The 27,996-nt window shown below is 49.6% G+C and overlaps 1 protein-coding gene across 2 annotated transcripts; it reads left to right on the top strand.

The window, feature by feature from the left end:
• Nucleotides 1-20: 20 nt before the first annotated feature.
• On the top strand, nt 21-27,969 carry Hic2 (HIC ZBTB transcriptional repressor 2). Of its 2 annotated transcripts, XM_038346758.1 has the most exons (4): nt 24-116; nt 4,515-4,595; nt 19,613-19,710; nt 21,824-27,969. In XM_038346758.1, exons 3-4 carry the CDS (start codon nt 19,685-19,687, stop codon nt 23,658-23,660), a joined length of 1,863 nt encoding a protein of 620 aa, XP_038202686.1. In that variant the 5' UTR covers nt 24-116; nt 4,515-4,595; nt 19,613-19,684; the 3' UTR covers nt 23,661-27,969. The 2 variants fall into 2 exon arrangements, with proteins under 2 accessions (XP_038202685.1, XP_038202686.1); XM_038346757.1 differs by lacking the exon at nt 4,515-4,595 and having other exon boundaries at nt 21-116.
• The last annotated feature ends 27 nt before the right edge of the window (nt 27,970-27,996 follow it).

Here is a 27,996-nt window from a genome sequence, read left to right as displayed (position 1 = left end):
GGCGCTCTGGGCGCGCTGGGCGGGGAGCCGAGCCGGGCCGGCGGCGGGCGGACAGGGCGGGCGCGTGCGGCGCAGGCCGAGCGCCGACGAGTAGGGGCCGCTGGCAGGCACATGAGGTAAGCGGCGTCCTCGAGTTAGGGGGGCGCGGGCCGGGCGCGCTCCTGTAGAGGGGGGCGTGGGCGCGCGTGGGACGAAGCGCGCGCACGGCCCCTAGTCCTGAACCGAGGCGCACGCGGGACCCCGGACGGGCGGGGGCTTTGTGGCCCAGGTGCCCGGCGGCTTGCGGGCAGCATGGGACTCCGGGCACAAAGCCCCCGGGGCCGCGCCAGTCCTGGGGCGCGAGTGTGTGGTGCGGGGGTCGACGGGGTAGCGGGCGCCGGCTCTTTGTGCCTTTTCATTAGCAATCTAATCCGAACGGCGTCGGGCGAGCTGTGCTGCCTGACAGGCGGGCGGACTCCCATTATGCAAACGGCTGTGTGCCTGCGTCTGCCCCTCGCTGGGACGTTTTACGATTTCCAGAACTGCGCTTGTGTACGGTCTGCTGTCCTTTACCTCTAGTCCCCTTCCTGGCTGGGAGACTGTCCGTGGCAGGGACACGGACGGGCTCGGAGGGCCCGGCTCCGTGGCTGGGTGGGCTTTCTGCCCTGCCCCCAGACCTTTGCTGTAGGCAGCCGCCTGGCAGGAAGAGAGATGGGCTTGGGGGGAGGGGGGAAGGTGGCAGGAGGAAGGGACTGGCTGGCTCAGGGAGTGAGCTGAGGGGCCCTAGCTTGTCATTCTCTGTTTATCTTCCAAAAGGGTCGTTCGCGCACAAGCCTGGGTGTGTGTGTTGGGGGAAATGCCTCTCCCAGGGGGGTACTGACTTAACGTGGAGAGATTGAGGCCAGATAATACTCCCAGCAGCCCCACCCAGAACAGTTTTGGACTGCCTCGAGAGTCCGGTGCTGATCTCGGCTGGCCGGAGAGATTTAGAAGTTATTTACTTAAGTCTTCTGCCCCCTTCTTCACAGTGTCTTTTCTAGTTATAATTGTCAGGCGCATTTGGAAAGCTGTGTTCCAGGCCCCTTACTCACAAACAGCAGGAGGGGTGTAACACGGAGAGGCCACCCCCACTGACATATGTGGTGGTGGGGGAGGGGCGGCTCCTTGCCTATAGGAATTCTGTGGCTGTGGATTATTTCTGGGGTTTGTTAGCTGTGTCTTTTGCTACTAGGGCAGGGAGATCGGGCAGGTAGTGGAGGGGTTCACCTTCTAGGCTGAACTTGGGACTCTTCCCGTCTTGGGACACCGGATGGAGGAGGGATGGAACCAAATCCTAGAGGGATGCCAAATTCATTTTTGCTCCGATTCCTCCTGGCGTAGCCTCTCCCCTGTTCTTATCTGCCTGTATCTGGAATCCGTGGCTTTCAAACAAGACATTTTTAGGATCGTAGGCTGTGTGACCACTCTAGCACTCTAGCCCTGGCTCAAGGAGAAAAAGTATGCTGGGTGGAGTAGGGCTTCTGGAGTAGTCTGAAATAAAACAGACAGGCCAGCCTGGCCTCTAGAGACAAACGTGTGACTAGCAGAGTCCTTCAGACTAGGATTTTTGCAAGAAGTCATGTTGCCTGCAGGTGATCTTTCTGTCCTGTGCAGTTCAAGTTTTAATGAAAACCTACAAGGTTTTTCCAAAAAAGCTGGGAAGAGTCTTTGCCTCCCTGCTTGCGGTGAGTGGGGTCAGCACTGTTTGCTCAGCTTTCTGCTTGGCCTCCTGGCTTTCTACAGGCTGGTGGTACGGTGTTGGAGAGTACTTGTCGACCTGCTCCTCTGGCTGTTGGAGTGCTGCTGTGTGCCCAGAATTCCTTCCTGCAGTGTTTTCCTGCCAGTTGTTGGGACTTGTATATTAGTCACTGAGCTTTTATGAGCAGTTCCTGAAAAGAGAAATCTTCTGTTTGCTGGCTTTGCATAGAGGAAAAAGCAGCTTGAGGGAGCCCTGCATTGAATTAAAGCCAAGCTAAAATGGTTTGCTGGAAGGCCAAGATGAGGTGCAGGCAGGCAGAGGTAATGTATCCCATGCTGCCTTGGAGTACCTGCTCTGAGGACAGGTAGGCAGGATACCTTCCTCACTTCCTGGTCTTGGCCAACAGCCTAGCCTCTTCCACAGGCTGCAGTCCTAGATTAATCCTCACATAGTGTTTTCTTTCCACAGATCAGATTTCTCATTTTGTTAATAAGCACAGCCTCTGATCCACTTGAAGTCAGCTGTTGTGGTCCTAGAGCAACAGGGTCTTGCATTATTGAGCTGCAGGGAATGCAGTGCGATCTCCCCGGACTTTATTGCCTGTCAAGGTCAGGCTTGAGGGGGTGGGGTTAGGGGCATGAAGTACCTTTTCCCCTTTTAACTGGAGTTGGAGTTTAAGAGATGTGCCGGCATGCACCATTAATCCCAGCACTTGTGGAGGCAGAGGCAGGTGGATCTCTGTGAGTTCTAGGACAATTGTAAAGACAGAGAAATCCTGTCTTGGAAAACCCCAAGAGAGAGAGGTTATTACTTTCATTCGTTTTTTTTTTTTGTATGTATGCATGCATGCATGCATGTATGTATGTGGATTGCAGTCTGCTAGAGGTCGGAGGGACAACTTGCAGGCGTGGTGCTCTTCCACCTTGTGCAGTTCACTCTGCAGTCAACCTTGGACAGTGATGACCCTCTTCCCCACCTTACCACCTCACTTCTAAGACAGAGACAGCTTGAATATAACATGTGATTATAAGAGGATTGACACGGGCAGTGTGGGTGGCAGGCATAGTGGGAGGGGCCATTTGTAGGCTGGAGGAGGCCGCTGGATGCCATGCTAGGTTTTTTTTTTTTTTTTAATTTTGTTTTTCATGACAGGGTTTTTCAGTGTAATTGCCTTGGCTATCTTGGAACTCACAGAGATCCACCTGCGTCTTCCCCCTGAATGCTAGGATTAAAGGCGTGGGCTAGCATCCATGCTAGGTTCTTGGTGGCAGAGCTGAGGGATTTTTTCTTCTTTTTTTTAATTGCATTTATTTATTTGTTATGTGTGTGTTTGCTGTCTGTGGGAGCTGTTGTTGCTCTCTTTCTTCCATGTGGGTCTCAGAGACTGAACTCAGATTGCCAGACTTGGCAGCAGGCAACTTTACCCTGTCTTGCCAACCTTGTTTTTGTTTTTAGATAAGGTATCACTGTGTACCCAGATATGCCTCAGACTTGTGCTCCTGCCTCAGCTTTCCAAAGTGTTGCAGATACAGTGTGCCCCTTCTTGGGTAGTTGAGATGAGGGTTTTTTCTTTTAAAGGCTGTGGTACTGTGAAGGATGGGCTAGGCTAATGGTCAGGAGATCCTGGAAAACATGATCTTGCAGGTGTTTGAGCCTTGGGCGCGCCACTGCCCGCCAGATGTGAGACTCTTGCAAACTTTATATTTACTTAGCCACATTTTCTAAGCTTAGCCCCTATGGCATGTCTGAACTGTGCTGGCTTTTCTGCCCTCTGGTGCTCATAGACTTGTGTACCACTGCTCTGCTTTTAAGGCCCAGTGATAGGTGTCATTCCAGTTCAGCGGGGTTCTCCTGAGACTGAGGCTAGTAACTTGCTGGGGTTGGAGGGTAAATGCCTTTGACTTGAGAGCCTTTGTTACATGATGTCTGTAGATACTTGAGCTCAGACCTGGGAGGGATGGTAGAGAACCTTTTCTCCCAGAAAGACTGGATTTCTATTAGAATCTTTTAAACAAGCCTTTCAGACAAGTTTGTCTGTATTAAATGATGTGGGGGGGGGCAGGAGGGAGAAGGAAGTTTGTCTCAAGGTTTAGGAAAGGTCCCTAAGGAGCAACTTTTCATGAGCCTGCTGGGAGATGGGCATGGGGAACCCTAGCAAGCTTGATTCCCTGAAGGCCAGACACTGCCACAGCCCAGAAAGGTACGGAAAGGTAGACCCTGGGAAGGGCATGACCTGAGTGAATGGGTGCATGACCCCATGATCTTCAGGAAGTCCACCATAACTGATGAAACTACTCTAGGAGGAGGAAGAAACATGGTTTCAGGCTTGAAGTAGGGGACTGGGGATCTTCTAACCTTCAAGGTGAGAAAGGGTGAGTCAGCCACTTGCATCCAGGCCAGAAGTCCCTCCTGTTCCTTGTACGGTGGAAATAGGTATAGGTCCTTGTTTTCCTGATTGACAGTGAGCTACCTTAGAAGAACTTTCTCTGTGGGGGAAGAGGGAGCTGTGGGGTATGGAAAGGCAGGCTGTTCTTCAGGTTGCCATGTCTGTCCTGGGATTCTCATAGTGTCAAGGATGAAGGGTCCAGGTGAGAGCGAGCCTACTGTGTGGCTGGAAGGGGTACTGGCTCGGTGTGAGTACAGCTGCAAGGAGAGTTGTTCTGGGGCCTCAGGCCTCCTTCCTAGCAGCACCTATGGGTGGCCAGATGCTTTGGCTGGTGGGAGGGGCTGCTCCCACTTCCATATATGGGTCTGAGCCCTGTTGGAATGTTCATCAACCTAGTTCTGGACTTTTCAGGTGAAGGACCCCATAACTTGAACCCTGTTCATGGTCTTTGCAATTCACTTATCCTGCCGCTTGGAAGCAGGTGAATTCCTGGTGAGTTCTCATGCATAAAGTAAGTGAAAAGGGAGGGTGGGATCTGAGACCTCAGGGACCTCTCCTTATGTGGACAAAGTGTCCATACTGTGTGGGATGATGGACTTGGACTGCATGTAAGCCTGGCACTGTTGCTTGTGTTATACTTGACTTCATCTTTGGGGAGCTCAGTTTATCCCTAAGTGGGTCCTCTGTTTCCTGCAGTGAAACTGGTAGGTGGTCAGTTTTGAGAACCACTGCCCCACCAAGTGGCATATCTTTGTTTATAACAGAACCAAGCAAAAGATTGAGCGGTAAGGCTGAGTAGGCTATGCTGTTAATGATTTGGAAAGGCACAGTGGGGTTAGCAGTTAACCTAGTGAATGAATGAATGCACATGGCAGATTCTTGGTCAGTAGAGCACTGAACAGAGGGTGAATAGCAGGGCCTGAGCATACATACACTGAGGGGCTGCGCAGTGTTTTCTGCAGAGCTACCTCCTTCCCTGTGCCCCAAGTCTCACCAACCCTGTAACCTGGGCTTCCATAGTTGTCTGACCTTGGCTTTGTTACATCCTTGGGTTCCCATTGGCCTCCTTTGTAACCTGGCTTTGTCTGACAAGCCAACTTTGACCTCAGCTGAAGTGTGACTTTAGATAGGCACTGCTGGGACCGCTGCCTCTGGTCTCTTTGCCTCCAATGTCCCTGGGAGAGACGTTGGTCCTGGAGGTAGTTTTTGGGCTGCCTTATATAGGCAAGGTAAGGTGCGTGAACTTCCGCTAAGGACTGGAATGAAGGGTGGGTGCTGAGAAAGGATGTGAGCAGGGTTTTAGATTTTCCCTCTGTAGGAGCAGAGCAGTGGGATGCCTTGGTGTCTAGTTTGTGTTTATTGAAGTTATGGCAATAATTGTGTGACAGGAGTGTTATTTTTTTTTTTTTTTTTTTTTTTTTGTTTTTTAAGACAGGGTTTCTCTGCAGTTTTTTTTTTTTTTTTTAGAGCCTGTCCTGGACCTAGCTCTTGTAGACCAGGCTGGCCTCGAACTCACAGAGATCCGCCTGCCTCTGCTTCCCGAGTGCTGGGATTAAAGGCGTGCGCCACCACCGCCCGGCCTGGGTGTACTGTCATGGTGATGTTCTGGGTAGGAAGTGTGGTCCTTTAGAGGAGGCATAGCAGCTTAGGTAGAGGCAGTAAAGGAAGAGGGTAGTGACTGAAGAGGAAGACGGTAGTAGGGACCTAGGCAGAGCGACTTTTCTGCTGTGTGGATCTTGGTAGACTAGCTTGAACAAACTTTTGTGAGTAGAAGATGCTAGCTTGGTGGTGGTGGTGGGGTTTACACCCAAGGTGCCCATAATATCCTTTGCCTGTATCATGTGACACCATACCTACTTTTCGCTAGGCTAGAAATCAAACTTTGATGCTTGCTAGACAGACACTATTAACTGAGCTACAGCCCCAACCCCACCTTTTGCTTCTGTAGGAAGCTGATGCAGGTGCTCTTGGAGCTTTCTAGAGAAGGGAGTGGTAGAAGAAGGGTGGCCCTTACCCTTGCTCAGTCTTGTGGTGGGCATGTTAAGCCTGAGTTTAATCCTTAGAACATACCTGTGCAGCCCTAATCATTTTATTAGCTCCTGTTGTACAAATGATGGGACAGTTCTAGCAGTGAGTTGTGTGTGGGAGCTATCACACAGTCTGAGGGCACCTTTTTCTGAGGGGTACTGGGCTGAAATGCTGCTTTTTCTTTTTTGAGATAGGATCTCACTGTGTAGCTCTGGTTGTCCTGGAATCTCTCTCTTTTTTAAAAATATTTATTTATTATGTATACAATATTCTGTCTGTGTATGTCTGCAGGCCAGAAGAGGGTACCAGACCTCATTACAGATGGTTGTGAGCCACCATGTGGTTGCCGGGAATTGAACTCAGGACCTTTGGAAGAGCAGGCAATGCTCTTAACCACTGAGACATCTCTCCAGCCCCCAGGAATTTCTTTTTTAAAAAAATATTTATTTATTTATTATGTATACAATATTCTGTCTGTGTGTATGCCTGCAGGGCAGAAGAGGGCACCAGACCCCATTACAGATGGTTGTGAGCCACCATGTGGTTGCTGGGAATTGAACTCAGGACCTTTGGAAGAGCAGGCAATGCTTTTAACCTTTGAGCCATCTCTCCAGCCCCCAGGAATTTCTTATGTAGACCAGGCTGGTCTCAAACTCATAAGAGGTTCATCTGCCTCTGCCTGTTGGGTGCTGACATTAAAGGCATGTGCCACCACCACCTAACTTCATTTTTTTAATTAAAAGTTTTATTACAGTAGTTTTCTCTTCCCCTTCCACCCGCCAATACTTTCCATGTACACTACCCCCTTGTTCCCTCTTAAATTCATGATCTTTTTTCTTTGTTACTGTTGTATATGTGTATGTGTGTAAATATATAAATACTAAGTCTATTTAGTACTCTTACATATGTGATTTCAGGGCTCACCATTTGGAATTAGATAATCCACTGGAGGAGTGGTTTATCTCTAGGGACTAATTCTCTCACCAGTCAGTTCTATAGTTGCCTGTATTTCTTTGTCTACTGATGGGTGGGTCCTTCTGTGATTTCTCCCTTCCACAATAGTGTGCCTGTCTGTTTCTTAGAGTTTTTGCACAATGTTCCTGAGCCTTAGGTGCAGAAGTTGTTATAGATATGTGTATCCTTGGTCTGGGTATCTCTGCATTTTGGCCAGTTGGTTGTGACCTCCCTATTTTTTGTAGGGGGGATGGACACAGGTCTCACTATGTAGTCTTTGCTGACCTGGAACCCCTGCTTCTGCCTCCTGGACTGTGGGCTACCATACAAGGCCCCGAGACTTTTTTGGGAGGTTTTTGTTTTGTTTCAGATTTTCTTTTGTGCCTGGTGGTGGTGGCTCATGCCTTTAATGAGCCTGATCTGCAGATCTCTGGTGTCTCAGGACAGCCAAGGCTGCACAGAGGAATAATCACTGTCTTGAAAAACAAAATAAATTTTTTTTTTTTTTTTTTTTGGTTTTTCGAGACAGGGTTTCTCTGCAGCTTTTTTTTTAGAGCCTGTCCTGGAACTAGCTCTTGTAGACCAGGCTGGCCTCGAACTCACAGAGATCCGCCTGCCTCTGCCTCCCGAGTGCTGGGATTAAAGGCGTGCGCCACCACCGCCCGGCTCCAAAACAAATTTTTTGTGTGTGTTTGGGTGGTGGGGCAACGGTATGTGGGTGTGTGCTGTAACATGCAGGTGGAAGTCAGAAGGCAACTTACAGGAGCCAGGTCTCCCCAGGACTGGACTCAGGCTGTAAAGCTTATGAGTCCTGCCAGACCTTTTTATTCTTTTTCTCAAGACAGGATTTCTCTGTGTAGCTTTGGAACCTGTCCTGGTACTCGCTCTATAGACCAGGTTACCCTCGAACTAACAGAGATCCACCTGCCTCTGCCTTCCGAGTGCTGGGATTAAAAGAGTGCATGTGCCACCAAGCCAGCTCTCCTAGTATTCTTTTCAATGTGGGCAAAAGAGGGGTGCTCAGTCACTGCCCCTGGTGGTATTGGGAGCAGGGTGTCCTAAGTAGATGAGCCCAGGAGCTGGAGCAAGGATGGGAGAAACTGAGCCACAGCCTTCTAAAAGTGCCTCCAGGTGGTCAGGCACTGGGCTTGGATTGCCCTTTGGCTGTGATAAATGAACCTAAACTCCAGAAGGCCAGGTGTGAGCCTGAGGCAGCCCCCATACTGGCTGAGGGGAGAGGATTGTTTCCAAAGTCCCACATTCCATGCATGTATGGACGCTGATAAGAGCACACTGCTTGCTTAGCCTTCTTTGGGTAGAAGGGGACTTTGACTTCATGCCCCCAGCAGGCAGCATGCTCATCCACACATCCTGCTTCCTGGTAGCACCCTTCCCCCACTGGTCTCTGTTCTTGTACCCATAGCCCCAGAGCCTGAGATGCCGTTTCAAACAACCCTTTCGTTCATTTATTTAAAAATTGTTATTCTAGCTCGGGTTCTCAGCCTTCCTAATGCTGCGACCCTTTAATGTAGTTCCTCATGCTGTGACCACAGCCATAAAATTATTTTGTTGCTACTTCATAATTGTTATTTTGCTATTTTTGTAATATTTTGCTATTAATTGTAATAAATATCTGATATGCAGGATATCTGATTCTTGACCCCCAAATGGATTGTGACTCATAGGTTGAGAACTACTGCTCTACCTGGATGCATGCCTTGATCCTAGCTCTTGGAGACAGAGGCAGGTAGGGCTCTGGGTTCCAGGCTCTCCAAGACTACACAGTGAAACCCTATCTCAGTTAAAAAAAAAAGTTACACTTTTAAAGTTTGCTAGAAAGCCAGTTTATCCAGGATTTTGACATTTTCATGGAAAAATTATTGCAATGTCAGCCAGGAGGTGGTGGCACATACCTTTAATATCAGAACTCTGAGGCCGAGGCAGGCAGACAGAACTCTGAGTTGGAGGTCAGCATTTTCTAGAGTGAGTTCCAGACAGCCAGGGCAACACAGAAACCAAACCCTGACTCGAAAAACCACCACCAACAACCAAAAAAGGCAAGAGCTGGGCGTGGCGCATTCCTGTAATCCTAACACTCAGGAAGTGGAGGCATGAGGAGTAGGAATTCATGGCTAGCCTAGGCTATATGAGACCATGTCTGAAAACCAGAAGAACATCCTGAAGAATATTGTGACAGGGTTTTTAACTTTGAGGGCTGGTCAGTGAGGCTAACTAGAGTGGGCAGGAGGGGAGGTGTACAAACAAGTGCCTCAGCTGATGCTGGCATCAGGTGAGGAGCAGAAAGAAAGGAAAGGACTTAGGTGGAAAGGTCATCCATTGGAGGGCATGGCGTATAGTCTGCTCGTGACATTTTGGAAGAATGAGGTGGTTTCAACACCTCTCAGGGAAGAGCTGAATCTAAGGCTGAGCTTGAACTTTAAGGAAAGTGGTAATGTGGAGTGACGATGTGTATTTGAGAAGGATGACATGATGATTGTACTCAATCAGAAGGGCAGAAACTCAGTACTCTATGTGGGTTTTTGGGAGGGGCCTCAGGAGAGGGCTTTTCTAGACACGAGATAATTTTTTTCTTTTTTAAATTAAAAGTAGATTTATAATCTCTGTGTGCTCTCTGGCATGGAAGTCAGAGGACAACTTGTGGGATTGGTTCTTTCCCACCATGTGCTTCCATGGAAGTCAGCAAGCTCCTTTAGCTGCTGAGGTAAAATTTTGCTGTCCTTTTTGCTTGCTGTGCTAGGGATGAAATCTTGCATCTTGTACATGTTGGACAAGCTCTCAGACTGGCTCTGACTCTGCCTTTCCTCCTTATCTGGTCCTTAGGAAGAGATATCTGTAAAGTTAGGCATACCTGCTCTCCTGCACATAAGACAGTCTGGCTTTACATTAGGACTGGGTGATGCTTTATGTGTGGTCTCCTGTGGGTCCTGAATCTTGGAAAGTCCCCCCCCCCCCAACTCTGCATTGTTAATAGAGTTGTGCAATGTTGGGAACCCTGTACTGGGTCTTTGGATCAGGTGACTCTTCAGGTGGCGCTGCTTTGGGATTTCCTCCCCCTCCCCCATCAGGGTTTCACTGTGTAGCCCTAACTATCCTGGAACTTACTTTGTAGACCACAAAGATTTGCTTGCCTCTGCCTCCTGAGTGCTGGGAATAAAGGTGTGTGCCACCACCACCCAGCTTGCTTTGGGAGTTTTATACAGAGCAGTCTCAGTTTCCCTAATAGTTTTAGAGATTAGCTTTAGGAAATTAGGATATTATAACAAACATTGTGGCCAGATAATATGAGTTGTGTATTATTGTATGTAAGTATATATACTTCTTTTTTTGTTTTGTTTTGTGTTTTGTTTTTCGAGGCAGGGTTTCACTGTAGTTTTTTTAGAGCCTGTCCTGGAACTAGCTCTTGTAGACCAGGCTGGCCTTGAACTCAGAGATCCGCCTGCCTCTGCCTCCCAAGTGCTGGGATTAAAGGCACGTGCCGCCACCGCCCGGCTATTTATTTTTAATGGGTGTTTTTCCTTCATGTATGTCTGCATACCATGTTGTACCTGGTGCCTACAGAGGTTAGAAAGGGGGCATTGGATTGCCTGGAATTGGGAAGGTTGTGAGTCACCACATGGATTCTGAGAGTCTTTTAAGAACAAGTGGGGCCGGGCGGTGGTGGCGCATGCCTTTAATCCCAGCACTCAGGAGGCAGAGGCAGGCGGATCTCTGAGTTCGAGGCCAGCCTGGTCTACAAGAGCTAGTTCCAGGACAGGCTCTAGAAACTACAAGGAAACCCTGTCTCGGAAAAAACCAAAAAAAAAAAAAAAAAAAAAAAAAACAAGTGCTCTTAACCCCTGCGCTATCTCTCCAGCCCCTAGATTTATTTATTTTTAGTTATGTTTGGGTATGTTTTTTTGAGTATGTGTGTATGAACACAGGTGCCTTGAGGGAACAGAGCTGTTGGGGCACCGTGGATTTGGAGTTATGGGCATTTGTGAGCTGCCTAAAATGGGTGCTGGGAATAGAACCCAGGGGTCTTCTGGAAGAACAATACCTCTTAGCTGAGTGGGCAGTCATGGCGCACGCCTTTAATCCCAACACTTGGGAGGCAGAGTCAGGTGAATCTCTTGAGTTTGAGGCCAGCCTGGTCTACAGCGTGAATTTTAGGACAGCCAGGGCTACACAGAGTCTCTACTTGTCTCAGAAAACCATAAGTAAATACACAAATAAATAATTTATAATGAATAAACAAATATTTGTTATCTGTCTGTCTCTGAAACAAGTACTGTTACTATCCTTGAGTGACAAACAACTCATTATTTTTTACATTATTTAACTTTATTTTTATGAGCATTGATGTGAAGGTGTCAGATCCCCTGGTACTGGATTTTTCAGACAGTTGTGAGCTGCAATGTGGGTGCTGGGAATTGAACCCGGGTCCTTGGGAAGAGCAGTCAATGCTCTTAACCGCTGGGCCATCTCTTCAGCCCCCACAACTCATTATTTTGACCAGACTGGACTGGAAATCACAGAGAACCCCTCTGTTGGAACTAAAGGGGTGTGTCGCCACGCCCAGCTAAAATAAATTTACAAATCCATTATTACTTTCTGACATGAAATATTTAGGTTTATATATTTTCTGACTCTCATGAAGCATACTACCATCTCAATTTGTCCTAGTCAGAGGTCATCATACAGGCACAGTGCGGTTTTGGGTGCCTGCTTTTTTTTTTTTTTTTTCTTTTTTCTTTTTTCGGGTTTTTTGAGACAGGGTTTCTCTGCAGCTTTTTTAGAGCCTGTCCTGGAACTAGCTCTTGTAGACCAGGCTGGCCTCGAACTCACAGAGATCCGCCTGCCTCTGCCTCCCGAGTGCTGGGATTAAAGGTGTGCACCACCACCGCCCAGCTGGGTGCCTGCTTTTGATGTCTTTGAGACAGGCTTTTTTTTTTTTTTTTTTTTTTTTTTTTTTTTTTTTTTTTTTTTTTTTTTCTCCATATTACAGGCTTCGTGGTGATCTTTAGGCTCAGACACTCAGTGCTAGAGCTATAGGCATGTGTCACTGTCACTGTGCCTGGTCTCACCTCAGCTTTTACCAGTGAGTGGAGAAGCTGTTTCTTGGGGAGATGACTACATAGAAAGATGTGTTTATAAAGTTTAAGAGACCTCAGAGGTTTTCTGTTTTACTGTAGAGTTCTTACTTGATTTAATACTTCTTTGGCTGCTAGGGTTGGTTTTAGGGAAGTTGGAGTCTTGTCTCCCACAGCCTTGGGCTAGGTGGCTGCCTAGTGACTCAGCTGTGACTTAAATCTCCCTCTGGGGTTCAGTTATCTCATTTGAAGGATGTCCCTAGGCAGAGGAGATGATGGTGATAGTCCTTCCAGCTGGGTGGCCCAGCTTCCTGGTGCCCTTTCAACTCCTTGCCTGTGGAATTTCTACCTTCTTGCCTCTGCTGTCACTGTTTGTCCTTCCTTACACATTTACTTTTTTTTCTTTTTTAGTGTTGGAGTTTGAACTTAACAGCTTCTTTTAAACTAGCGTGTCCTGTACCAAAGCCTTCTCTCTTTTTTAAAAATGTCTATCTATTGCTGGGTGGTGGCGGCGCACGCTTTTAATCCCAGCACTTGGGAGGCAGAGACAGGAGGATCTCCATGAGTTTGAGGCCAGCCTGGTCTACAGAGTGATTTTCCAGGACAGTCTGGGCTGTTAGATAGAGAAACCCTGTCTTGGGGGGACAGTGACAGTATTTAACACTTGGTTGTGGCAACGTTAAAACCCCAGCACTTGGGAATCAGAAGCAGGAGGAAGGTTGAGGTCAACCTGGTTTCTGTAGTTCCTGGACAGCCAGGGCTACGTGGTGGGACATAGTATATGTGTATGGGTGGACACAGTACTTTAGGAGAACAGAGCACAGCTTCTGTAGGAGTCATTCTACAGAGTGACTATGTCACTACCGCTATGGCTATGTGGGTCCATGGTATTAAACTCAATTTATTTCAGCTTGTTAAACTTGGTGGCAATGTGCTGAACCATCCCACCAGCCCAGAGCCTCTTCTCTTCCCACCACCCATGCCTCTTCTCTCCTTCTCCCTCCCTCTCTCTGTCCCTCTTCTCTCGCTCCCTGAGACAGAGTTTCTCTGTGTAGCCCTGGCTGTCTTGGAACTCACTCTGTAGACCAGGCTGGCCTCGAACTCAGAGATCTGCCTCTGCCTTTCAGGTATTGGGATTACATGCTTGGGCCCTACTGCTTGGCCCATGCATCTTTTCTAACCAGTGTATGTTACCCAGGAAGGCCCCATACCCTTCCTTAGTTACAGTCACTGTTGAGGGTGCCTATGGTATCAATCCTGGGCCTCAACTATCTCTTTCTAGGTATACCATTTATAGTCACCAGCTGCTGGACTTGTTGGCTTAGAAAATGTGTCTTCCCTTGGGGACTTTGATTACTTGATATCACCGTTGGGTGCTTGGTATGAATGCAGTTCCTTGGGCTTTTCTAGAAGTAGGAAGCTCATGCTCTGACAGGGTATCTTATAACTAAATGTGTTACATCTCCAGGGGCTAAGATGCAGACTCTTGGGTTGGTGAAGCACTGGTAAAGGTGCTTGTCAACAGGCCTGATGACTTGAGTTTGATCCCAGGGAACCATGTGTTTGAAGGAGAGAACCAACTTCCACAAGCTGTCATTTTATACCCATATACATGCTGTGGCCTGTTCATGTGCCCCTCCCTAATAATGAATGAATCTAAGGAAATGATCAGACTCTTCCTGGAGCTTATAGTAGGGCCTAAGCACCTGCATTATAAGACTCACAGTGCTGCTACCGCTACTCCTTGAGATAAGAAAAGGGGGGCTAGGCTGGAGAGGCCTGTGGGGGGACCATTACTTTGTCCTGTCCTGCCTCTTGAATTCTTACCCGTACATTATATATCATAAAATATATAACACGTAAGCTGGGCAGTGGTGGCTCACACCTTTAGTTCCAGCACTTGGGAGGTAGAGTTTGAGGGTTTGAGGCCAGCCTGGTCTACAAAGAGTTCTAGGACAGCCAGGGCAAAACAGAGAAACCCTGTCTCAAAAAAACATATATTATATGTTATATATTATATATATTTATATATTATATCTGGGTTTTTTTTCTTGTTTTTTTGAGACAGGGTTTCTCTGTTTAATAGCCCTGACTGTCCTGGAACTAGCTCTTGTAGACCAGGCTGGCCTCTAACTCACAGAAATCTGCCTGCCTCCCAAGTGCTGGGATTAAAGGTGTGTGCCACTACTGTCCGTTGGTCTTCTCTTTGAGACCAGACTGGTCTCGAACTCACTCAGATCCACCTGTTTCTGCTTCCCAAATGCTGGAATTAAAGGCGTGTGCCCCCATTGCTTGGTTCAGCCTGTTTGTCTTTAAGCTCCTGTTGTGTTGCAGGTGATCTGGTTTCTGTAATAATTCATCACAATCTCAAATTATTATTTGACTTTGTCAATGAAGATTCTCCTGCTGTCAGCTAGAGTGGCTTGGAGCTGACAGGGCAGATATGGCAGGGAATACTGACACTGAAGCTAAGCGGACTGGGGTGAACAGATGAGGCTGTGCCTTCAAGGGCGCAGGGCCTGGTGTGATTGGCTGTGCACAGTGCCTCTCGCCCCTTTGGGCTTTTTTATAGTGAGGGTTACTTGTCTTGCTGTGGGAGCAGTATGCTTGGACAGGTGGTCTGGGTCTAGGCAGTCAGCTTCAAGTAGGCAGCAAGTCTCTAATAGGTCCCGGGAACATTTCAGGATAGATTTGGAAAAGGCCATAGGCTAGAGTGGTGTCTTTCTTCCCTTTGCAAGAGCTGGCCGTAGGATTGGAGGAGGAGGCCAGTCCTGGTGTCTGATACCACGCCACCTTCGTAGAACCTGAGTGTTGCATTGTATAGGAGCCCTGACAAGAGGAGGGCTGGGCTCTTGGCATTTGAAGTGCCTATTGCTTTCCAGGAGGATGGCTTGGGAGAGAGCCAGGAGTGGCTGGCTGGTATCCAGATCTGGGCTGAATTATTTGGCTGGGCTTGCCCAGAGCAATGAGCCCCACCCACTACCAAGCCCAAACCTAAAGGGCAGGAGGTCAGCACACCTGGCTAGGGGTATTGTTAGAGAGGTACCAAGCCCCCAACCCCTAGTTCACGCTGGTTATTGGCTTCACTTTGTGCCTTCTGATGGAGGAGCTAGACTTGTGCCCTCACAGTCAGTTAGTTCACGAGAAAAGGCAGGTGTGTGGGGAGGTATTGTTAATTTTTTGTGATGCTGGATTTGAACCCTAGGCCTTAACATTAGTGAGTAAGGCTTCAAGGCCTCCAGGGCTGGGAGGGGAAGGAGCCTGAGTTCCTCCAAGCAGCTCTGTAGTTAGAGGCCCTTCCTGGGAGAGAGGAAAATTGACCACAGCCCTTCTCAGTCAGTTCTCACTCTGCTACCTATGTACTCTTTTCTGGGGCAAGTTGCTTAACCCCCAGGAACCTTATCTGCAGCTGGAGGTAGAGATAATGGTCCTCAAGCCTGTGAGAGGCTTCACTGACACCAGACCTGCTCAGACCTGTTCAGTCACTGCACAGCCCCCCACCCCTAGAAAACCTATCTCACTTGGGCAGATGTGGTAGAAGGCCAGGATGGATAGGGTTTCATGGAGGAGTCCAGGACAGGCAAAGGGTTAAATGGAATCTCGAGTTTGTGGCTGTGCCAGTAGTTAGGCTTTGGGAATCATCTAGATTCTCAGTTGCTTAGTCTCTTTCAGGCAGTCCAGGCTTGGGGTGAGCCACATGTGGAATATGAGATTACCATAATGGTGAGTGAACTAACTTCTCTCACTGAGGTTACAGACAGTAGTAACAGTCTCTGGGGCCCTCTTTGACACTAGTACTAGTCAGATGTGTTTAAATCTCAGGGGTATAGAAGCTGCTGGTCGCCATGCTGTGTTCATTAGTGCTCCTGGGCTCATAGCTTATCCGTCTCCTGGTAGTTGCACTCAGGAACGTGGATGGTAGAAGAAACTCCTTGGGATGAGCCAGGCAGGAGCCTCCTCTTAGTTTCCCAGACCTTCTGCGGAAGCACACTTCTGGAAAAGTATGGCTACCAGGATGAGAAAAAAAGACAGGATGAGAAGGTTCTCCAGAGTGTTGAGTGGGATGGCCCCCTTTCCTGGCCTTTTCCCTCTTCACCAGGCCTCCTGACTGGGTGTGAAGCAGAGGAATTCCAGTCCAGGTGCCCTAGGATGCCTCCAGCAGGGTTCATTCCTGCCTGAGGGAATCAGGCATTGAGTAGAAGGGTGAGGAGTATCATGTGGCTTGAAACCACACCCTGAGTCTGGGCCTGAAGTCCTCTTATCCTAGAAGCTGAGCTACCAGCTTGTTGTCCAGAGGGAGTTCCAGGAGGCACAGCACGGCGCTGAGTGTGCAGCTTCTGGAGACCATGACACTGGGCAAGGTGGGTGTCTAGGCTGAGTTGGGACAGCACTTTTTGGAAGGATAGAATGGAGTCTTTCTTAATTTCTTCCTTAAGCAAGAATCACTTTCATCTTAAAATCTTTCTCAAGTCTTTATAAACGCTGGGCCGTAGCGAGGCTCTCCTATCTCATTGTCATGTATAGGAAAGAGGAAGCCTTCTCCTTCACTAGTTCTTAAGGATACATAGACATTGTATCCTTTTCCTCAGCAGGGTCATGGCGGTCCTTCCCCCAGTCAAGTTTCATTCCGAGGGGCAGGAGGCAGCAGCTGATGGTGGGAAACCCAGGCTCTGTTGTCTGTCGTTTTCATTGGCTATTTGAATGCTGCATTCATTGGGCAAGTAGGGTGAATGAATGCTAGATTGTGCTGGACTGGGGCTTTCATTGACTGGAGACACCAGTGGCGCTCCAGTTGGAGGAGTCAGGAGCGACAGTCTTTGCCTTTTGTAGAGTTTGATGTAAATGGCATCTTCCGCTCAGCCAGTGACTGGGAATTTATCTGCCCGTCCTTTCTTTGTACGGTGTGTGTGTGTTTGTGTGTGTGTGTGTGTGTGTGTAACTGGGATTAAAGGAGTGTGCCTCCACATTAGGCTGGCCCTTGTTTTTGAGGCAGGTTTTAGTCTGATGTTCATGATGGTTTTGAACATGTGACCCTTGTGCCTCTGAGGCCTTCTAAGTATTGAGATTATAGCTCTGAGCCTTCACACCTGGTTTAAAATATGAAAGAATATGTAGTTCAGTCTTACTTTTTCCCAAAGTGGTGTAGCACAAAATCAATAAGCTAGTAGAAATTGTTTAAGTGTCACATATTGAGGTAGTTATGTGTTGCTTGTAACCCCAGCTCTTGGGAGATAGAGGTGGGTGAAGGTCATCTTGCTGCCTATAGCAAGTTGGAAGCCAGCCTGAGATATGCAACCTTGTCTGAAAAACAAACTATTAGAATTTTATCCCATTGGTCAGTGATTATTTGGTCATGAGACCAAAGGGTAAAATCACTAGTGTCTTGTAGTGTCGAGTATTACGAGACTGTGGTATTCTGAGTTAAATGTATTTCTAAAACCTCTTGGAGGGAGGGAGCTGTATGGTGTGTGCTGTGCTGTGTGGTGTGTGTGTACTATGCTAGCCCATTTCTGGGTTCACAGACAACCCTCAGAGAGGGGCACTAACTTTTCTGTGATGGGAAGTAGTGAAAAAGGATAAATGGGTGCATACTATTCCATCAAGGCCATATACTGACATCTAATGTGGGGCCGGGAAAGTAACCCAGAATTGTATTATTTCTTCTATTTGTGTTTACAGTAGAGCAAGCTGGACCTTGGCTGCAGAGGTCCGACTTACTGGGCCCACCCACAGGGGAAGCCTGTGTACTTGGAGGTTTCTAGACAAGAGGCAATTTCTGTGCTGGCTTTCTCTTTCTTTTCCTTGGCTTCAGAAGGATTTGTTTTGGTCAGCCCTTAGATCCAAGGTCATCTGTCCCATTGACCCAGATGGCTATAGGTGCCCTTGTTTGGGTTTGCAGTCCTGTCAGGCTTGTTACCCTTAGTTAATAGGCACCGCTTCCTTTTAGGAGCTGCTGGGTGTTATCTGGTTTTTCCTGGGCAGATGTATCTAGCCTCTTCTCGGTCCTCAGTCCCCCAGGCACTGGCTTCTCCAAGGGAAGAGAGCTGTGATTGTAGGTGTAGGCCTCCCGTGGAGCTCTCTGTAGGGCTGGCTTTATCTCCCCCTGGTGGAGGGTACTGTAAGGACCTTGAAGCCACTCAGACTAACCTGCTGCGCAGCAGGCACTCCTTGCAATGTGCCGGCTAGTAGCTGTCCCAGTCCCTACCGAGGGCGGGCTCCGTAGTTTCTGGGTTTGGGAAGGCAGAAGGTGGACAGGGCTGGTTTAGGTGTCTGGCTGGCTAATGTGAGTTACCTGGTTCTGTGGATGTTCACCCATCTCGCCAGTTTTGTTGACTTCTGTCCCATGTCCTTTGGGTGACCAGCTAGCTTCAAACTCGGAGCTTCAGACAGAGCTAGTCCTTTATTCTGTGGCCTTTGGGATAATGGAGCTAGCTGCTCCCAGGGCAGGAGAGACAGCTGACCCCCTGAAGCCAAGGACAGAGACCTCAGCCTAAGGCCTGTACCCCAGGTCTGGTCACATTCCTGAGGGACCTGCCCTCATGGCCCAAGGAGTGGGGGAAGGGCTGGCAGAGATGGGTTCCTGGCTGCTGCAGGTTCTTTCTACTGACTTCTAGTGGGGAGACCAGGCTGTTGGATCTATAATCTCAAGATTCCTCATCCTGTAGGACTCAGAGTGGTGGTGGTGGTGGGAGCACCCCTCACCTGGGGCTGCTGTTGGCTGTTTTGTAGGGTTGAACTCTGGACGATGAACTGTGTCTCCAAGAGGAGAAGGGAAAGGTGGCAGATTGGCTCTTATAAACAGCCCTTCCACTAGTGGTTCCATTTTGATCTTTTGTTTTTGACCTTTCCTTTCCTTTCCTTTCCTTTCCTTTCCTTTCCTTTCCTTTCCTTTCCTTTTTTTTTTCTTTTTCCCACAAGAAGCCGTGGGACACACAGTTCGCACAAGCAGCACACACACAACAACACACGGGATTCGAACTCGCCAACAACACACGCACTCACTCGCAAGCGCCCTACACGATGAGCCACCTCGCTATTTTTTTGGTTTTCGAGACAGGGTTTCCCTGTAGTTTCTAGAGTCTGTCCTGGAACTAGCTCTTGTAGACCAAGCTGGTTCTTTTCTTTTCTTGAGACTGGGTCTTTCCATGGCCGCCCTGGAACCCTCTTATGTAGAGCAGGCTGGCCTCGAATTTACTTGCAGACACCCTCCTGCCTCTGAGAGTTCTAGGATTAAAGGTGTTGGGATTAAAGGTGGGGCCATCTACACTGTGTTTTAGGAGTTAGGCAGTGCCTCCTGCTGCTCATACCTGATATTAGGTCCCCCATTTTTTTCTTTTTGTCTCTTGTTTTGTTGGTGGACCCGTGTTTTGGAGTAAAGTATGTGACCTTCCTTCATGCTCCTTTCTTCCTCCTAACTGATGCCTGCCTTCTTCCCAGGTAACCAGGCTTTGATGCACCCTCAGGAAGTCTGCGTACTCAAGGAGGCCACCCCCGCCGGCTGCTGCTCACATGGTTTCTGGGCCCCTGGCACTCCGGTAGGCTGGGAGAAGGAAGAATCACCATGGTTTCTAGTTCTTGGGGTTTTCTGGGTCTTTCATACAGCTTTGCAGTGTAGACTCCGCCCTGACTTCAGTCCATTGTATGTGCACAGAGCAGGCGGGCAGCATGTGAGGAGTTAATGCTAGCAGAGCCGGCGCTGCTGTTGCCCTGGCACTGATACTTAGGGCCATATCTTAGGCTCTTTGTTTCTACCTAGCTGGTAGACAAGTTTGATTTTCATTGCCTGGGCCACATAGTCATCTCTGGCTTGCTTCAGTTGTAAGCAAGGAGCAGGCTGAGCCCCCTGGTAAGTGCTTTCTGGAAGACTGAGTGGTAGTGGTCTTGTACATCTGTGTTAATTTGCGGTGTATTCTGGAACTTCGGGATAAATGGGATTTCATTCTCTGAACAAGGGGAGGTGTTGGGTTGAAGACAACTTTTTGTTATGTGGGGGGACAGAGCAGGCCCACCCAAGTGGTGGACAGGACTGTGGTGAGGAAAGGGCAGGACATCAGAGGTGGTGGAGAGCTTCAGAGGACTTCAGCTCCTTACACAAATCGGACCCAGAAGCCACATGTGGTAGTGCACAGTCCATTTAATGCTGGTGCTCCAAGAGGCAAAGGGAGGTCAAGTTTGTGAGCACAGGCCAGTCTGGTCTTCATATTGAGTTCCAGGTCAGGTGGGTCTACAGAGAGAGAGATTGCACCCTAAATGGGGCGATGCAGAGCTATCTATCTATAAGCTGTTGGAGCCCCAGACTCTTGCTATGCTGCATTGCTGGCAGCAGTGTCTCCATGGCCTGTGGTTTCTTTTGAGTGGGCTCAGGTAGCCACTTAGGCACTGGAATGCCCCCTTTTGTGTGGAAGACAAGGCTGGCATGTGGAGTTGAGTGCAGCTGAGGTCTATGTGGAGTATTTCTGGCCCCCTGAGGCCTTTGGTACACTTTGCCGTCTGTGCACCCCTGGGGCACTGTCTGTGGCGTGTCCTGCTTGGCTGAGGTGCTTCTGCATAGGTGGGCAGAAAGCCTGGACCCCACCTGTACACACTGCTGTTCTGCTGACAGGTTCCTTTGGAGACAGAGGCATTTGTGTGTGTATTACTTAGTGACCACAAGGGAAGTTTATGCAGCCTGTCTGGAAGGGACAACTCGCTGCCTTTCCCAGGCTCCAGATGGCAAACTGTCTCTCCTAATAAGGATGCAGAGCCCATGAGGTTCACAGGTTCAGACGGTGCCCAGTGTCTCCAGACTCCTGGATAGTGGAGAGCTTGTAAGGATCTAGCAGTTATGGGACAGAGAGTACAGTATCTCGGTCAGGACCAGGAGCTAGCAAACGGGGAACCCTTGTCTACCTGGAAGGGTGTTTGAGAGTATCCCAGGGTAGAACAAAGGTTGCAGGCCAGAGGCTACCAAAGGAACTGGGTTTGGGGTTTGGTTTATAGGGTTTTTTTGTTTGCTTGCTTTTTTTTTTTTTTTTTTTTTATCTTTTAAAATTTAACCTTTCAACATAAGGAAATTAACCCACCCCCCCCAAAAAAAAATCTGGAAATCTGGGAAGACCAGTCCTGTGGGTTTGCATGCCTAGGCAGGACTGGCCAGTTTATTCTGTGGCTCCTAGTTTGTTAGAGGGGCATTTGCTCTCCAACTTCTGTTGCCACCTGCTGTCCACTTTTTATGTTCTCAGCCTGGGAGTGACTGACTCTTAGAATTGAAACCAGTAACAAAGTAAAATTCAAACCTGTTTCTATTTATGTATATAAGTGTTTTACTTGCGTGTATATGTGTGCACCACTTGAGTGTTTGCTCCTGTGGAGGTCATAAGGGGTCAGATCCCCAGGAACTGGAATTACAGATGGCTATGAAGAGCACCCAGAAGCCATCTCCAGTCTGTAAGCCACTGTTTGCTCAGCACCTTTATTTATCATAACCTCTTTTTTTTTCATGTGAGTGAATGGCAGGGGATGGGCAGATACACTCCCCTTTCTCGTGGATTGAGACCTGTCCTGTACACTGTGCCCTAGGAGGGTGGAATTAGGTGGACTTGGTGTATACCCTGTGCCAGACCTTCATGCAGGCTGCAGGTTAACTATCCTGCCTGTTCTTGCCCACAGGTGGTGCCCGTGGGCAGGGCGCAGGGACATGGGGCCAGACATGGAGCTGCCCAGCCATTCAAAACAGCTCCTGCTGCAGCTGAACCAGCAGAGGACCAAGGGCTTCCTGTGTGATGTCATCATTATGGTGGAGAACTCTATCTTCCGGGCCCACAAGAATGTCCTGGCTGCTAGTAGCATCTACTTCAAGTCCCTGGTCCTGCATGATAACCTCATCAACCTAGATACAGATATGGTTAGTTCCACCGTGTTCCAGCAGATACTGGACTTCATCTACACGGGCAAGCTGCTGCCCAGTGACCAGCCATCTGAGCCCAACTTCAGCACTCTCCTCACTGCCGCCAGCTACCTCCAGCTGCCTGAGTTGGCAGCCCTCTGCCGCCGCAAACTGAAGCGAGCTGGCAAGCCCTTTGGCCCCGGCCGAGTGGGTGCTGCTGGTATGGGGCGACCAACCCGTAGTCAGCGGCTGTCCACAGCATCTGTCATCCAGGCTCGGTATCCAGGGCTTGTAGATGGGCGCAAAGGACACCCTGTTCCCCAAGAGGTCCCTCAGGCCAAAGGATCAGATGATGAGCTTTTTCTGGGCAGCTCTACCCAGGAGAGCACACATGGCCTGGGCCTGGGGGGCTGCCCAACTGGTGGGGAGGTGGGCTTGGGGGGCTGCAGCAACAGCACCAGTGGGAGCAGTGGGGGCTGTGAGCAGGAACTGGGTCTGGACCTGTCCAAGAAGAGCCCTCCCTTACCTCCTACAACCCCTGGCCCCCACCTTACTCCTGAGGACCCTGCCCAGCTGAGTGACAGCCAGCATGACTCACCTGCACCCACTTCAGCCTCCACCCTGCCTGTTGGCAACAGTGCCTCATATGTTGAGCTGGGGCCCCCTCCTGATGAGCCCATGGATCTGGAAGGGGCTGAAGAAAACCACGTGAGTCTGCTGGAAGGGCAGGGCGGGCAACCTCGCAAGAGCCTACGACATTCAGCCCGCAAAAAAGATTGGAACAAAAAGGAGTCTGTGTCTGGGTCCCCATTTGACCGGAGAGAAACGGGGACTAAGGGTCCCAACCCAGGGGAAGAAGGTGAGGGGCTTGGGGACAGGGTTCCCAATGGCATTCTGGCCAGCAGTGTTGGTGGAAGTGGCCCCAGTGGGTCGTATGGGGAGCCACCATATCCCTGCAAGGAAGAAGAGGAGAATGGCAAAGATGGGAGCGAGGACAGTGGGCAGAGTGGGAGTGAGGGGGGCAGTGGCCACACTGGCGCCCACTATGTGTACCGGCAGGAAGGCTATGAGACAGTGTCATATGGAGACAATCTCTATGTGTGCATCCCTTGCGCCAAGGGCTTCCCCAGCTCTGAGCAGCTCAATGCTCACGTGGAGACACACACAGAGGAGGAATTATTCATCAAGGAAGAAGGAGCTTATGAGACCGGCAGTGGGGGTGCAGAGGAGGAGGCTGAGGACCTGTCAACACCTAGTGCAGCCTATGCAGCTGAGCCTCGTCCTTTCAAGTGCTCAGTCTGTGAGAAGACCTACAAGGACCCGGCCACACTGCGGCAACACGAGAAGACACACTGGTTGACGCGGCCCTTCCCCTGCAACATCTGTGGCAAGATGTTCACACAGCGAGGCACTATGACACGCCACATGCGGAGCCACTTGGGCCTGAAGCCCTTTGCCTGCGATGAGTGTGGCATGCGCTTTACCCGCCAGTACCGCCTCACAGAGCACATGCGTGTACACTCAGGTGAGAAACCCTATGAGTGCCAGCTCTGTGGGGGCAAGTTCACCCAGCAGCGCAACCTCATCAGCCACCTGCGCATGCACACCTCCCCTTCCTAGAAGCCAAAGACCCGAGGGAGCCCTCTGCAGACTTGCCACTTGGGAACCCACGGAAGGAGGAGTAAGGAAGCATGGTGGGAGGGGTTGAGCCCCAAAGTCTGGCACGAGGCTCCTGGCAGCTTCTCTGGCCCAGCCTCCCCACACCCAGAGCTTTAATCAACAGTGTACCAAGGGAAGCTGAGAGGAGAGAAGCTGCCCCGCCCGGGCCAGCCCTGTGTGTGTAGTGCTGGTGACTATTCTACCTCCCCGCCCACTTGGCTCTCCAGCTCCCTGAAGGGGCTGCTGAAGAGCTGGTGGGAGTCCATCATGTGGTGTCAGTGGGACCTGGTCCCTTACCTGTGGTCTGGGCTGGGGGAGGCACAGGGCTTCCCATGGTCAAGTGGTGCCTGGAACAGGCCCTCAGCTGGCAGGGACCTCAACTGTGTGTGTGCATGTGTGCTTGTATCTTTGCAGTGCAGTGTGACTCTGGTGTCGGGAAGCTGGTGTCGGGTGGCAGTTCCTTTCTCTTTGAACTGGGGTAGCAACTGCTAGCTGGCACTGGACAGTCAGGGTGACCCCACTGCCTACCTCTCTACAACTAAAGAGCCCTTTGGGCCTGTAATGCTGTTATTCCTACTGAGCTGTTCCTATTTCTTTTTTACAGTTTTTAAAAATTCTTTTTTAAAACCAAAATGAACAATATTTTCCTCCCGCCTCTTTGGGAATGAGCCTGGCTCTGCAGACTGAATGTAACTGGGGCAGCTGCCCCCTCCCTGTCATTTTCCCTTGTCCTGGTACTGTGGACATGGTTGAATCTGTCTCTCCAAGGCCCCAGAAGCCATTCTTGTGCAAAGGCTTCCCCAGTCCTGAGCCCTGCTTGCCTGGGCTTCCTCAGGAGAACAGGCTTTTCCCATAATTTCCAAGGAATATCACTTGATAGAGGTACTTATTTTATTGAGAACCCCCCCCCCCCCACACACACACACACAAACACACTCTCATGTGTTTTTGAGGTGTTTGAACTGGAAGATCTGAAGTTTCAGAGGGTGGAGGGGAGGCCAGACTTGGTGCCTGGGCCATCGGTACTCTTGTTGGTATGTGCGTGCGTGTGCATGGGGGAGTGTATGTTGCTTATGCACAGACGTTTGCTTCCTTGCTCACTAAACAAGGTGAAGAGCCTTGTGACCTTTTACTACCTCTTGAATTCAATACCACAGTACTGTGGAGGCTGAGCCACTTGGTTTTGTTTTCCTACAGTGGGAGTAAACTGGGCTTGGGTTGGCCTGAGCCCCTTGTGGGCCTCAGTGTTCTCTGAAGGGATGACTGCTGTTCAGGGGATGCTGTGTGTGGGGCAGGTGCTGGGCACCTGAATAACAGAAGCCATGAGAAGGGGCAGCTCCCTGTGTGGGCCTGAGTGAGGTGGAAGTGAGCCAGCACCATCCTGTCTCCTCCTGAACTCTGTGTATCTAAGAACCTACTGCAGAGTCAGAGGTGAGGGTCAGCCTCCACTTAGCAAGTACAGGGTCATACTAACCCTTACATGGGTAAGTCAGCCAGCTTCAGGTGCTTGCATGGGGTCCAGCAAGGGGCAAGGCCAGACCAAGGCTGTCTGTGCTCTGCCACATATAAGCCACAGATCTGGGCTGGTAGGCTCTATCATGTTGCTTGATACATACAATGAAAATGGCTTTTCATTTTCCTTTCGATTTTTTTTTTACTTCAGACCAAAAATTGCAGAGTCATTTCCTGCTCCCACCCCTCCAGAGATCCTCCAGCATGATTTCAGGGACCCAATGAGTGGCAGGTGTGAGAGTGAGGGCACCTCTACATGGTGCCCTTGCACTGACCCCGTTCTTCACCCTTCACACCTGTAATCTGTTCTCTGCTCTTGCAGAGACAGAGCAGCTGAGTGAAGAACTGAGCCCCATTCTACCCAGGGAAGAGGCAGGGCATGTTGGCCTGGCCCCTGCTCTCCACCTACCCCACCCCACCTTACTCTACCCCACCAGCACTTAAGCCACAGACACAAAGTCTGTACAGCATGGGAACCCGTGTGGCCTCCCAGGCTGTTGGAAGCCTCATCTGCTGTGCAGAAATTCAGGGACTGGGAGCAGAGCCCCTCAGCACGTCTGTGCAACAGAGTATTGTACCAAGCCTTGTCTGTATGTTAATAAGAAAGCAAAACACTAGTTTCCTATTTAAGATTTTAAGGGTTGTTGGGCTGGGCGGGATTGACACTTGGTTTGTTTTTCTCTTTCCTTTGTTTCTCTTGGTGCATGCTTATGAGTGTGTGTGTGTCTCTGTCTGTCTGTCGTGTGTGTGTGTGTGTGTGTGTGTGTGAAGATGTTAAGAGCCTCAAGGAAATCAGGCCATAGGAGGCCAAGGTGGCTTACAGTTCTCTTTTAGTCATTTAATTCCTGAATGTTTTGGAGAAACAGGAAACAGAAAATAGCAGATGTCATGTAGGAAAAAAAGATTTAAAAAAAATCAAAAGAAAAAAAGCTCATACCCAAATTCACAAAACCTATTTTTTAAACCAAAGCACATTTTGAATGAGTATGGAACCTCAGTGGGCTCAGAAAAAAAAAGATACTAATATATTTATCTCATTGTTTACATAAACTTTTACAGTTTCAGACCTCAACAGCTATACGGCCAGTCCCAGGGACCTCTTTCCCTCCCTCCTGGGTCCCTCTGCATTGACCCTTGAGCAGCTCAAGGGCAGAGGCAGCCCTGGGTGCTGGGTAAGGACTAGAAGACCCCCTACCCCCTAGCTTCACCTGAGCCCTAATCCCCATTTTGGGGGTCTCTTCAAGCTCAGCTGCCACCAAAGAGCGTGCACCAAGCTGACCAGCCCCCAGGCCGCCTGGCTGCATCTAAGGGGTGGATGTCAGCCCTGCCCGTGAGCCTTGTGTTAGTTACTGTGAGAGTCAGTCAAGCCAAAAAGCAGGGAGCTTTAGGAAGCTCAGCGGACTCCATCATATGCATACCCCACCTTGGGTAGCAGAAGGGTCTGACTTAAGTCTGGTCCCTACTTACAGATGGTGCGAACACTCTCAACAGTGTTGTTTTTTTTTATCAATGTTTGTGCAGTGATGAATGTATTTATTTCTCAGACTTAGGGCAAGCTGGTGGAAGCAGGCCCGGCTCTGCCAGTGCCCACTCCCACTGGACCGAGCTACTGCAAGGGCTCTTCCAAGATTGCAAAAAAGGAAAAGATGAACTTTTAAACATGTAAGAATCTCAGACTTGCAGCATAGCCATACACCTCAGCCAGTGACTCCTGACCTCACATGGCTCAGGAAGTGTGTTTCCGTCCATCAACACTGAGGGAGCCAGGTCCCCACCTGCTGCCCACACTGTCAGTATTCACTGGACTTCAGGTCCTTGTGCAGGAGTGCGATCTGCTGAGCTTCAGCAGGCCAACTGCTTGCTGCCTTCCTGAGTAGGGGGAATCCTGGGCAGCCAGGAGGGCAGGGCTCAGGGAGCAAGTGCTAGGAACGAAGGCAGAAGCCAAGGGACAGGCCTGAAAAGAATAGACAGGCTCTCAAACCTTGCTGTGCTCCACTAAAAGGACCAAGGTCTTCCTTTCCCCAGTCACTATGGGGCCAATGTTACTGAACCTATGAATTGGATGCCAGGAATGAGGGCTAGCAAGGGACCCAACCTCAGTCTGACATTCCAACCTGGGAAGGGTGGAAGCTGTGGAGATGAGCTGCCCAGGACCCCCTTCCTAGGATGCCTGCAGCTTCAGTCACCTTACTTTAACTTTCTACCAGGGACCCCTCCCCCTACCTCACCTTGCTATTTATTGCTGTAATTTATTGACCTCAAAAATGCTGCATAACAGACCTCACTTGGGTCAGGGAGAGTTCCCAGGGTCCCCCCCTCCATTTGGTGGGGTCCCATGGGGCCAGGTGCTTAAAGGAACCTCCCTGTACCTAACCCATCACTTGTTTCCTCCAGGGGCCCCAGGTTGGGCCCCATCCATCCCATGTGCAAATACCTCAGGAGGGATGGGGTATATCTTTTTATTCATTTAATTGGAACTGGAAGAGGGATCACATCCTCTGTGCCCTTCCCAGAGCAGGGAAGGGATGCGGGGATCGCACTCCTGTACTGGTCACCACTGTTGCCACTTATCACATTGAGTTTACGTCCCTAAAGAGTCTGGATGGATGCATTCAGGTCAGAGCTGCAGCTGTGCAGCCCTCCAGTGTCAGAGTGATTTATCCATGACTGATCTCTCCATTCAAAAGCGTGCAGTCTTAATGTACAGTGTTGAGAAACTGTTATTTTATGATCTTTTCATTAAAAGCTTGATTGAAAACTGGTGTCTGTCTTGTGGCTGTCCCCT

This window comes from Arvicola amphibius, chromosome 10 (assembly GCF_903992535.2).
Source record: "Arvicola amphibius chromosome 10, mArvAmp1.2, whole genome shotgun sequence".
Lineage (NCBI taxonomy): Eukaryota > Metazoa > Chordata > Mammalia > Rodentia > Cricetidae > Arvicola > Arvicola amphibius.
This window is presented reverse-complemented; position numbering and strand designations above follow the sequence as displayed.